Raw genomic sequence first — 11,959 nt, 5'->3', positions numbered from 1 at the left:
TCTCACTGGGCTGAGCTCGCCATCACAATCTTCCAAATTCAATCTGGTAGTAAAAAAAAAAACAATCTACACAAATAGTGCAGAACAGTAAGCATTCCATTCTATATCTGTTTCTAACATGAGATCTCATTAAGTTCTTTTCATTCAGAACATTTTACAATGTATAACCAATAACCAAGGATATACTGTCATCGAATGAGATGAATTGGTTTACACCACAGCAATTGGCATTATACCACTAATACCTGAAATACTTAACATTAATAAATGAATTACTTGTATTTATCCACTCTTTTAACCTGTAACATATCCCTTTTTAACATTTTTATACATCATTTTAATATACTTTCCATTAACATGTTTTTGAATTGCAGTACCATTACTTAATCACTAAACATATACAATTCTGTTACACAAAATCAGGGCAATCACAGTGTAGCCTCAATACAAACCATTTAAGTGCGCTAACCACTTAAACCAGATGGCTTTAACATCAACAGGATACGTGCCTCGTAGCTTTAATCCTACACAATTCTCCAGCGCTTCACCGACTAAGCTAGCGCTTGGCACTAGCTAACCATTGGCGTGAGCTATCTTCTAAAACATTCAAAATGACAATGATACAGTATTGTGGCGAATTCGGGAGGCAGTCCGGGAATGGTCACAGCCGGGATGCGAACCCGTGTCTCCCACTCCGCAGGCGACAGTGTTAACCAGTCAACTAAAGGGTCCGACCCGTTAGTCAACTGGTTAACGTTGTCGCTTGTGGAGTGGGAGACACGGGTTCGCGTCCCGGCTGTGGCGACGGTCTCCCAGGCTGCCCCCCGAATTCGCTGCATTGGTGTCAGAGGTGAGACCGTGAGGTCATCGGAAGCGTATGCGCCCAGAGGCGTGAAGGAGCTGATATGCTTAAGCGCTTTCCGAAGGGGGGGGAAATGTAACGTGCATGGATAAATAGACACGTTGGCCCCTGGTTAACGGGTCGGATCCTTTAGTTGACGTGTTAACGTTGTCGCTTGCGGAGTGGGAGACACAGGTTCGCGTCCTGGCTGTGGCGACGGTCTCCCAGGCTGCCCTCCGAATTCACTACAGTATGCACCAAAGAGAGTTCTAAACACTAACATTCTCATAACTATGATACAATACGTACCAAAGTACAGACTATTCAAACGTTAGACATTCTTATAAGTCCGACTGGTTTTATGAAGAGTATTTAGCAGCTGATGAGTGCGCGACGCACGAAACAGGCCTGTACTGCAATGTGTTAATGTTAAGTCACCCTTTGACTTGCGGTGATGTACATTGCTGTATTTATGATTTAAGGCTTTGCAGTCAGTTTCATGATTTGAGCATCTTCAGTGAATTAAGGTTAAGTTTGGTGTTATGACAAAAGCACCGGCTTTGTCGAACGTCCCTACAGACACAATTGGCCGTGTTTGTGGATTGGAAGCCGGATGTGGGTATGTGTCCTGGTCTCTGAAATAGCGCCTCCTCTGGTCGGTCGTGGCGTTTGTTCGGGGGGGGGGTGGAGGGGGGTAGCGTGATCCTCCCATGCGCTACGTCACGCTGGTGAAACTCTTCACTGTCAGGTGAAACGAAGCAGCTGACGACTCCACATGTATCGGATGAGGCATGTGGTAGTCTGCAGCACCTCCCCGGATCGGCAGAGGGGGTGGAGCAGCGACCGGGATGGCTAGGAGAGTGGGGTAATTGGCCAAATGCAACTAGGGAGAAAAAAGGGGGTAGAACTTTTTTTAAAAAAAGTGACCAAAAGCATATGGAAAACAAAATAGGTGAATGTCAATAATGTGCTTTTTATTAGTAAAAGAACGACAAAGAAGTATAAGCACTATGTATTTACTTATCATACCATTTCTGCTCAAAAAACTGGTATTTCATACAAATGACAATTATATATACATGGGTACACACCGCCATGGTTACAAAACTGTTCATTTGGTGCAGTTTCATTAACAGCAAAGGAAACGCAAACAAAAAGCCGGTGCATTTGGGGCAAAAGTGCACTTTTATGCACAGAAGCAATCACAAGATATAGAAATGCATTTTCGTGTGTTTTTTATGTGCGTTTTTTTTCTCTTATTGTTCACAGTAGTTGAGTTTGTATTGTGCAGCACAACTTGGTCGGACGTCGCTACAGACACAATTGGCCCTGTTTGCAGGTGGGAAGCCGGATGGGTGTGTCCTGGTCGCTGCACCAGCGCCTCCTCTGGTCGGTTGGGGCACCTGTTCAGGGGGGGGGGGACTGGGGGGAAGAGCGTGATCCTCCCGCGCGCTACATCCCCCTGGTGAAACTCCTCACTGTCAGGTGAAACGAAGCGGTTGGCGACTCCACGTGTATCGGAGGAGGCGTGTGGTAGTCTGCAGCCCTCCCCGGATCGGCAGAGGGGGTGGAGCAGCGACCGGCACGGCTCCGAAAATAGGGTAATTGGCCAAGTACAATTAGAGAGAAAAACGGGGGAGAAAAAATACACAAACTGGTATTTTGCAAAACCGACAAGGACAAAGATACAAAATTGTCTTTAATTTTGTTTTCATTTTGCTTTTATTTCTGACCATTTTGTCTTTTAGGATTTTGTTTAAGGGGATTGTGTGAGCATTATTTCTGTATAAACGATATGACTAAAACAATGATGCTACTCCTTTGGGTAACACGCCAGTATAAGAAAAGAACAGGAAAAATGCAAACATAAAAAAAGAAACAAACTTGCAATCAAGGAAAGTTTAATCACTGTAATGAGCATGTCATGAGAAATGAAGTCGACATTTAATTAAAATACTGCATCATGTAAAATATGACCAAAGGACGCTGGCCACTGTGATTTCAGAACACGTGGGATACAACATGAAACATCATAGTACAGAGCGCTTTCTTTTTGAGTGTGCAAGTTTACACATTTATTTTTCTCTCACACAGACACCTTCCATCACTAGAGCAAAATGAAAATACTGCATCGAGTTATAATGAATCTTAAATACATTTTAAAAAAAGGTTATTGTTCGTCTCTCCCTACGTGATCAAATATAATTACAAACTTTATAGACTATTTACAGTTAACTGTCTGTCAATGTAAGAACTTTTTTCATTCAGCAATGTCTCTTCTCATACGCCACATCATGTTTTCCTTTCAGGCAGTATTTAGTACTGATTTGCGTGTTTCTGTGGCACATTTCTGGTGACAGGTTGGGTCAGGACCGGGGAGGTCGGGTGAAAATGAACACGGTGTCGAGGTTGTTTTGTTACTCCCCCCGCCTCCTCCTCTGCTACGTTGTCTGTCCTCCCCTGACTATGTGTCCGGTTGAGAGTCTGAAACATCACTTTCAAAACCAGGATTCGTCACCCCCTGTTCGTGTCGCCTTTTCACCTCCTCGAAGATTTGGAGAACCTTGGTTTAAGAAACAAAAGCAAGGATATTGCTTACACACCAAATAGAAGAAAAAAAAACCCATAAAAAAACAGAAACTTGTGCATTGACTGCAATGGGACATTTGAAATACCTTAGTTTTAGGGATTAGACCCACTCTGAAGAAGCCAATATTTCCTGTTTCAATCTTGGTGCAGTCAACCACAGTAGAGGCAATATTTTCTGGGGAGGGCCCATCGCATAGCACACCGTCCACCTAATCATGAAGAATGAACATATGGTTTGCCGGAAAGAAAAAAAAAACAACTCGGTAAATGCTTATTTTATTAAATGCAGGTGTGATATCAAGTCTCATCACCTTGTTACCCAGCTTTGCATAAACCTGGTTGTGATGGGTCGTGTCTGCCTCCCCTGTAGGGTTAGCTGAGGTAACCGCAATGGGTCCCACCTATAGAGAGACAGTTGCTGTATTCACTACTGGATTTGCTCAGCAGTTTGAATAGACCTTTTTCACAAACACGGCAGACGTACCTCCACTTCATCAAATAGGGGTAAAGATCAGCTCTCGCCATTGCCAGCAATGTTAAAAAGCCAACTTTCTGTCGCCTTCGATCCGGTCTGCGATCACTTATGTGTTTCAACACAGCATACAACACAATACAGGTGTTGTCATTGACATAACTTTGTTTCTCGATCAAATCACTTTTTTTTGGACCCCCCCTTTTTTTTCTCCCCAATTGTACCCTACCAATTACCCCACTCTTCCGAGCCTCTTCCGCGCCGGGGAGGGCTGCAGGCCTCCACATGTCTCCTCAGATACATGTGGAGTCACCAGTCGCTTCTTGTCACCTGACAGTGAGGTGTTTCACCAGGGGGATGTAGCGCGTGGGAGGATCACGCTATTGCCCCCAGTTCCCCCTCCCCGCTGAACAGGCGCCCCGACCGACCGACCAGAGGAGGCGCTAGTGCAGCGACCAGGACACATGCCCACATCTGGTTTAAATCACTTTTTTTTTCTAGTCATGCAGTCGTCTGACAACAGAAACATAAGGATATGTCAGTGACAACACCTGTGTGTTATACAGTGTGTTGAAACACAAGTTGTCACAGGCAGACTCAAAGGCAATAAAAGGTTTGTGTTTTAACATTGCGGGCAATGGGAACAATTGATCTTTATCTAAGTCAAGTCAAGTCAATTTTATCTAAAACAAAGTGAAAGTACACCAGTGATGTTCATAAAAAAGGTATATTCATCAATCAGTTGAATGAATAAGACCTTAAATAAATGTTGCAATCCATATGACTATGTCTTTATCGGGTTACCAGATTTATCAGGTGTGTGGCCACTGCACAGTCTGGGTTTCTGATAGCAATGCTTTGTGGAGTCCCAATGTGTATGGCTGCTTCCCCTAAACCAAAGGTGTCCATCCATGGGCCTAAGTAAGACAGGATGATTGAAATAAGACCTTCAAGCAAAAAGGCACGTACACACAAACAACATCAACAAAATACTGACCCCCCCCCCCACACACACACACACATACACACACAGGAACACACAAGTACCTCTGGGTATAACCATGCTGATGGAAGAGGGCCATGCCGCTTCCATAAAGTCCAAGAGTAATGGGCTCAGCAGGTGTCTGACCAGCTCTAGCTGCTTTATGGAAGAGATCCACAGAGACATGGGCCGGTCTTGGGCCTGCTTCTTCACCCTGGAGTCAAACACATTTGTTCGATAGGGGCCATACATGATAGGTGAATGGATGTATGCACAAGACTGAGTGAAAAATAAAATGAAAGATAAAGGAAAAGTGAAACTCACTTGAAAGCTTTCACAACAGCATCAGGTCTATTACAAGCTGCCACCAACACATAGACGGTGTCTGTAGGCATTCCACATATGCCGCCATTTTTCATAATATCTACAGAGGGGATACAATAACAAAGTGTCATTTACACAAAAGGACTGTAACTGAACAAAACATAGATATATTAATCAAGTCCCTCTCACCTGCGATCTCCAGGACAGAGGTGGCTTTGCGGGCTTGTACATGTGGACAGACATCTGTGCCTCCTCCTACCCCACTCAGCTTAATTAAGGGTTTCCCTAAGGGGATTTGAGGGGACTGGAAAGTGCTGTTGAAGATGTGAGCCATGAAACAGTAGAAACTAACAAAGCCAAAGATGATGGTGACACCAATGTCATAACCAAAGGGCAGGGCCCCGACTGCGTCAAGAAGGAAGCTAATAAGTATGAGTTGGAAGCAGAAGGCATAGGCAAACCAGGCTACATTAACCAACAGCGCTGCAGCTGTTACTAAACCATTAAATAACATGAAACTGATAATCCCAACAGCGACATTAAAACCTCTGTTTTCACCATACAGGCCTCCATATCGTGTCAACCCCCATATTGTCCACATCATCCCGTAAAGCATAAAAGCTGTGCTTTCAAAAGTTTTACCACGTGAGAAAGCCACTGACCCACAAATCAGCTGGAGCACCCCACCAGCCACTACCACCCAAGGCAGGACAAGGACAAAGAGAGGATGTCTCTCACCAACAGTGGCTGTGATGGCAAAAGTAGCTAGCACACTGCAGGCATGGCCTAATGCTTCTGAATCAGCGTATTTGGAGTAGCCCAGATAAGGTGCGTTAAGGTCTTTATCGTGTGGTCTGAGAGTGAGGCCATTCATCCTGGTCGCCAAAACTGTGAATAAGCCCTGCCCTGTGGGAATCTTGGTGGTGGAGATCTTATTGAAGGCAGTGACAAAAAGCATGCCGGCAGAGACCACAAATATTGCTGCCTGTACACCCTGGGTTCCTGCTTGGAAAAAACCTTTGGGCTGGGCAGCGATGGAGATGCAATAGGCCACAAAAAATAGCTGGTAAAAACCCTCCAACAGGCTCTTCTGACAGCTAAACAACGCCAGGATGAAGAATAGTATAGAGAACACAACAGGGAAAGGAACAGGTGAATAGGGCTGAATGGGATAGAAAGTAAGGAGAGCACTGTATCCCTCAGCAAACCTCAGCAGAGCCATGAAGCCATAGAAGGTGGCTGCTAGTGGGTCCATGTTGCGGTAAGATAGGACACACACACCAAGCTGAAAGACCCCAGCTGTCCACAGCCAGGGTACATGACCTGTGAAGAGTTGAGGGACCACATGTAAAAGGGGGCAGGCTAAAACACAGGCAGACAGCAAGTTCATTACTAAGCCCACCAACACCACATTATTGCAGTCCTGGTTATGGACTGTTTTCTGCTCAGTTTTTCTCTTCAAGCCAGTTCCTGGAAGCTCAACTTTACCGTGGGTGATAAGGGACAACAGTCGCCCAAAACCAAAGTAACCCCCTACAAAACAAACAAAGAGATAGTTAGCAGCTACAGCAGATTGGCCAAAACCAGTGGCTGACAAAGCAGCAATTTGATGAGCACAAGCAAGGCTAATGCAGAGAGCTATGACAGATAGAACTGCTTTCTTGGCCAAGAGTGCTACGATGCCAATGAGGAAGAGGGCGAGGGTGAATGCTGCCAGGCCTGGGACCAGAGAGGATCTCAGCTCTCTGGGTTCAAGCACCCTCTGTCCCACCAGGATGTACACCAGGCCAGAACCACACCACAGGCCGGAAACAGTCAGACATAGTAGGCTGGAGAACAGATGGATGTGAGACAAGGCTCGATGGACACCTAGGGAAGAAAAAATAGGGATGGACGCATAAGGGGGTTTGGGTATGCAGGGAGAAAGCCATGATTGCTAGTCAAGAAGAATCAATATTTGATGTAGTTGATATAATTGCTAATCTGTTATAGCCACTTATAGAAAACAAACCTGCATAAGCTAATAGAGCTGCAATGAGAAGGAGCAGAATCCCTAGTGCAGTATGGGGGATGAAATCTTCCAGAGGAGAGCTGGCATAGCTGTTCACTAGGAGCAGCAGAGAACCTGTAATTCAAAACAGCATCCATTAATTATCCTGAGCTGTCTCTGAATACATTGTTTATCAAACTGCTCTGCCGTGGAATAATTAAACACACAGAGTGGCTAGAGTGAAGCATTGACTGATTCAACATTTGATGGGATAGGAAATCTCATATAGTTGGCATGCATTTGTTCCCTCCAGTTGTACTTCTACGCTGTAATTCATCTGTCGAGCAAGTAAATCTATATGTAGGGGGGCAGATATAATAGCAGTTCTATTTTTCTTCCTTCTTCCATGCATTTATATTTTTACCAAGATCCTTTTTCTTTTTCTGTGTGGAGTTTTTCCTCGTCCAAATCGACGGTCTAAAGGATAGGGTTGCTGTACAATGGACAAAATGTAATTGTGATTGTAAAGTCCTGTGGGACTAAAGTGTGAGTTATGTCTATATAAATAATCTAACTACTTGTTCAAACTATCTATCTATCTATCTATCTATCTATCTATCTATCTATCTATCTATCTATCTATCTATCTATCTATCTATCTGGTATAACAATGTTCTGAATAAGGCTGAACAACTTTTTTTTATATATCTTTTTCTGAAGTCCCCGATCAGTCTCTCATTGTTTCCTTCTTAAGGAAATAACTTTACGCCACATTATCGTAGAGTTTATTCATTCTACATTTTGCTACTGTTATGATTCACCAGCCATACAGTATTTACAGAAGAGCTTTGTCTTTGAGTGTGAATACGGCAAACACTACAACAGGTGCAATAGAAAATGTGAGTAAAATACACAGCTTACCCCCAGAGATCCCCAAAATACCCACGGAAAAATGAAGCGACCCGACATCAGCCATCTCAGACAGTCGTGTACAGTTTACTGTGTGGAGAGCATATTTTAGGCGCAGGCAGCCAGACAATGACGTAAGCATTTACCTGTCAGAGAAAAGATGGGCGTCGTTTGTGAAAACGTCGATCTTAAAGGACCATACCGATGTTTTCGCACGTACCATTTTCCAGAGGAAGGCTTTTTTTCTTTTTTTTCCTGTGATATCGTTCAGGTGCCCAACCCACTTTTACGTTGACGTTGCCATGGAGAAGTTCATGGATGTTGAAATCCCCCCCCCGGGATATTCCCCCCCCCCAAAGAAATCCGCGCTTTTAGTTGCATTATGATTGTAACATTCTGATATGCAAATTATAACTGTGTCACGGGGCAAATATAACAACAATAATGATAATAACGTAGACTAACTGACCCCCCCCCCCCCAAAAAAAGGTTAAACGTGCGTCACTTTGATGGATGTTCAAGTTCAAGCAACACTCGACTTCCTGCAACATGATTTTCATACTGCACCGAATGGACACCGACGGGAAAACGCATTAGATAAATGGCAGGGAGTAGCCTAAAACGCAATTTCTAGTAAATGAGCTTAAACACGCAACAACACTTTTTTTTGTATTTAACAACTTTTAAACTTCAGTATTTCCTTAACCAGCGTCTGTATCATTGTTTCGGCCAGCATCAGTTGAAGACAGAGCTTTTATAATGACGGTGATGTTTTGAACTGTCTCGGAGAGAAAGCCAGGTAGTATACCCCCCCTACAGAGGCAGAGAGCCAGGTAGTATACCCCCCCCCCCCACAGAGACAGATGGTGCGTATTGTTCACATCAGCTGTTTAAATAGAGGCCAGTATTTCCACTGCTGGGAATGACTTGGCAATTCGTCCGAAGCGTTATATGATCCCGCCAACTTCCTTAAATGATGCCAGGTCTGGAGAGGACTATGAAGGAGGGGACGGGACAAGCGGGCAGGTATATAAAGAGTGTGCAACCACACAATGCACCACATTTAAACAGCACCGTCAACTCGTAGCGCCAGACGACTTCTACTTCTTCCAGGTGAGACGTTTTCTATTCACGTTCTTTTGATTCGTTTTATCATGACGGTTGTGGGAAATATTGTCACGTCAAGATTTAGAGACGAGAAACACTTTTCTTGAACATTAACCACTGAATCACAGTATAGGCTTTGACATGTATGACTGTTCTCCTGTCTATAAGAAAAAGCATAACAGTTATTGAAGCTGTTATGTGTTTTGTTTTTTTATCTGATTCTTACACATCATTTTAGGTTTTCCACCCTCATTCACACCAGCTGGGATTTAGCACTGCGTCATCTCTTTGTCTGGCTTGTGTTTAGATGTGTTACCTGGTGATAGCACACCTGTGGATTCTCCGTCACTCAGCTTCGTAAATTTTTAATAAAGGCAATTACTGCAGGTGGCAAATGAGAAGTGTAGTCATTCTAACTTCCCAGCCACTGATGACAGTGAGACAGGAAATGTTCTTTAAGAAAAGAAAGTTTTAAAAAAAGAAAAAAAGATATTATCAGTGTCAACCACACCCTCCACCCACCCATTTTCACTCCTCCTGAGGGCACGATTGTGTTTTATGCAATCCAAACTGCTGTACTTAGAAAGACTCCAGCATTTGTGTGTGTGTGTGTGTGTGTGTGTGTGTGTGTGTGTGTGTGTGTGTGTGTGTGTGTGCGCGTGTGTCACAGAAACCATGGTGAAGCGTGTCGCAGTTATTCTCTCAGGCTGTGGGGTGTATGATGGCACAGAAGTCCACGAGGCCTCGGCTGTTCTGGTCCATTTGAGCCGTGCTGGAGCAAAGGTAAAGCCATGCACAAAGCTCGTTTCTCCACTTCTGCTAGAGCAGCACCCACAGAGTCACGCCTCCTTTAAATGGTACATTTAAATAGCCTGGTTGCAGTCAACACTTAAAGCTAGACGACTCATTTCCTGCACATGAGAGTCCCACAGTTTGCCAAGATCCCAAAATCTCTTTACACTGCCACGTTACAGCTGTGGTTACCAATCATATGCAATGGAGGACCACAGTTTAGTCCTCTCCTGCCAACCTGAAGGTATGGAACCAGCAGAAGAGCTCACAATAATGATTTAAGACTAACATTAGCATCACAGAGGTTTGTATTTTCACTTTGTGAGCATGAACCAAAGTTCATATTATGACATTTATTGGACATATTGCACATAATCCAGGTGGGATTTGAACCCACAATCCCCAGCTCCGGAGTCTGGTGCCTTATCCATTAGGCCACTGGATCGGCATTGTTTGGTGACGAATCTTCTTTCTTGACCCTTGCAGGTGCAAATGTTTGCTCCCACTGCAGATCAGATGCATGTTGTGAATCACAGTGAAGGAAAACCCACAACAGAAAAACGCAACATCCTGCAAGAAAGTGCCCGTATCGCCAGAGGGGATGTGACTGATCTAGCCAAGATAGATTTTGCAGCTTTTGATGCCGCCATCATTCCAGGTGAGGTTGACAGCTCAGACATAAATGTAGATTCCTACCTTAATATATTTCACATGATGTCACATAAAAGTCATTTATGTCAAACATCCGTTTTTGTGAAAGTTTAAATCCTCCTTGCATGTTCTTTGATACAGGAGGATTTGGCGTGGCTAAGAACCTGTGTGACTGGGCAGTGAAGGGGAAGGAGTTCACCATCCAGCCCCAAGTGGAGAAACTAATCAAAACCTTCCACGAGGCTGGCAAGCCCCTGGGCTTGTGCTGTATCTCTCCTGTGCTTGCTGCGAAAGCACTGCCTGGCTGTGAGCTCACCGTGGGCCAGGACAAAGAATGTGAAAGGTGTGTTTCTATATGAGAAATGGTCAACATTTTGAGAATCTGCATTAGAAAAATGTAATTATAGTTCTAACTCCCCTTTTCTCGTCTCTTTCCCAGATGGCCCCATGCACAGACTGCTGCCACCATGAAGGAGATGGGTTGCAAATATGTGAATAAAGATGTTGGGGAAGTGAATGTCGATGTTAAAAATAAACTGGTCACCACCAGTGCTTTTATGTGCAATGCTCTCTTTCATGAAGTTTATGATGGAATTGGTGTCATGGTAACAGAGGTGCTGAAAATGGCTTAAGGGATGTGAAATGCCATCCCTTAGGACTGTTTTTGATGTTGAAATGTGCCTCAAAACCACATTCAGCTGATGTATTTCATGAGATGTTGTACTGTACATGTGTATCAGTGTTTTTAATGAAACATTAATAATTCCAAGACTCTTGCTGTGGAGTGTTTTTATTTATTTATTTATTGCTCTCCTGAAAAAAAACTACACACATATACATACACATATATACACCAACACCATTTTTAATATGATGGAGTTTAGTACATACTGCATTTGGTTTCAAAACCTGCAATATGCATTTAAGATTGTTAAGTACTTTTGCCTAGTGCATAGTATATGTATCAATGTAATGTTTTAAAAACCCTGGACTTGGACAATTCAAACCAGGGAAATATAAGCATCATGCGAAGTGGGTTATGAAACTCACAATCTAGATAGATATAAATAAAATCTTGTTTCATTAAGATTCTAGATGAGGTTATGCCTGGGTCCTAATTATAATTGTAATTAAAGCCGCAAGCGGCGTTGGGAGGGGTCCAAACATTGGCACTGTTGCGCCTCCTATGGAGCAATTTGAATGGTTTTGTCCTCATGATCATATACCTTCACCCAACGTAAATAATTAACGCTATGATACGTAGGGGCCTTTTATACACCTAGTCTGTAATAGACTACCGTT

At 43.6% G+C, this 11,959-nt stretch overlaps 2 protein-coding genes and 1 non-coding gene across 3 annotated transcripts; 1 reads left to right on the top strand and 2 right to left on the bottom strand.

The window, feature by feature from the left end:
* Window positions 1-2,562: 2,562 nt before the first annotated feature.
* On the bottom strand, window positions 2,563-8,223 carry si:ch211-153b23.4 (uncharacterized protein LOC335392 homolog). Its single transcript, XM_056292390.1, has 9 exons — window positions 8,120-8,223; window positions 7,220-7,333; window positions 5,398-7,077; window positions 5,209-5,308; window positions 4,950-5,098; window positions 4,707-4,819; window positions 3,742-3,831; window positions 3,517-3,639; window positions 2,563-3,404 (listed from the first exon to the last, which is right to left on the bottom strand). The coding sequence occupies exons 1-9, from the start codon at window positions 8,172-8,174 to the stop codon at window positions 3,306-3,308; spliced, it is 2,523 nt and encodes an 840-aa protein (XP_056148365.1). The 5' UTR covers window positions 8,175-8,223; the 3' UTR covers window positions 2,563-3,305.
* A 944-nt stretch (window positions 8,224-9,167) lies between these two features.
* LOC130122062 (glutamine amidotransferase-like class 1 domain-containing protein 3, mitochondrial) lies at window positions 9,168-11,426 on the top strand. The gene is made up of 5 exons (XM_056291092.1): window positions 9,168-9,220; window positions 9,885-9,997; window positions 10,493-10,664; window positions 10,799-11,000; window positions 11,097-11,426. The coding sequence occupies exons 2-5, from the start codon at window positions 9,890-9,892 to the stop codon at window positions 11,287-11,289; spliced, it is 675 nt and encodes a 224-aa protein (XP_056147067.1). The 5' UTR covers window positions 9,168-9,220; window positions 9,885-9,889; the 3' UTR covers window positions 11,290-11,426.
* On the bottom strand, window positions 10,379-10,451 carry trnar-ccg (transfer RNA arginine (anticodon CCG)). Its single transcript has one exon. It is a non-coding gene; the product is annotated as a tRNA-Arg (tRNA).
* Window positions 11,427-11,959: the final 533 nt, after the last annotated feature.

This window comes from Lampris incognitus, chromosome 1 (genome assembly GCF_029633865.1).
Source record: "Lampris incognitus isolate fLamInc1 chromosome 1, fLamInc1.hap2, whole genome shotgun sequence".
Taxonomy (NCBI): domain Eukaryota; kingdom Metazoa; phylum Chordata; class Actinopteri; order Lampriformes; family Lampridae; genus Lampris; species Lampris incognitus.
Note: the sequence above shows the minus strand (reverse complement) of the source record. Positions and strands in the feature narration are given on the sequence as shown.

Excerpts from the sequence above, each read along its gene's own strand:
- si:ch211-153b23.4 (XM_056292390.1), bottom strand. The coding sequence starts at position 8,174 with ATGGCTGATGTCGGGTCGCTTCATTTTTCCGTGGGTATTTTGGGGATC. Across the intron at positions 5,099-5,208 it reads GCTGTTGTGAAAGCTTTCAA|GGTGAAGAAGCAGGCCCAAG; the intron begins GTGAGTTTCACT and ends GTTTGACTCCAG. Across the intron at positions 3,832-4,706 it reads CCACACACCTGATAAATCTG|GTGGGACCCATTGCGGTTAC; the intron begins GTAACCCGATAA and ends GTCTCTCTATAG.
- LOC130122062 (XM_056291092.1), top strand. The coding sequence starts at position 9,890 with ATGGTGAAGCGTGTCGCAGTTATTCTCTCAGGCTGTGGGGTGTATGAT. Across the intron at positions 10,665-10,798 it reads TGATGCCGCCATCATTCCAG|GAGGATTTGGCGTGGCTAAG; the intron begins GTGAGGTTGACA and ends TCTTTGATACAG. Across the intron at positions 11,001-11,096 it reads CAGGACAAAGAATGTGAAAG|ATGGCCCCATGCACAGACTG; the intron begins GTGTGTTTCTAT and ends TCTCTTTCCCAG.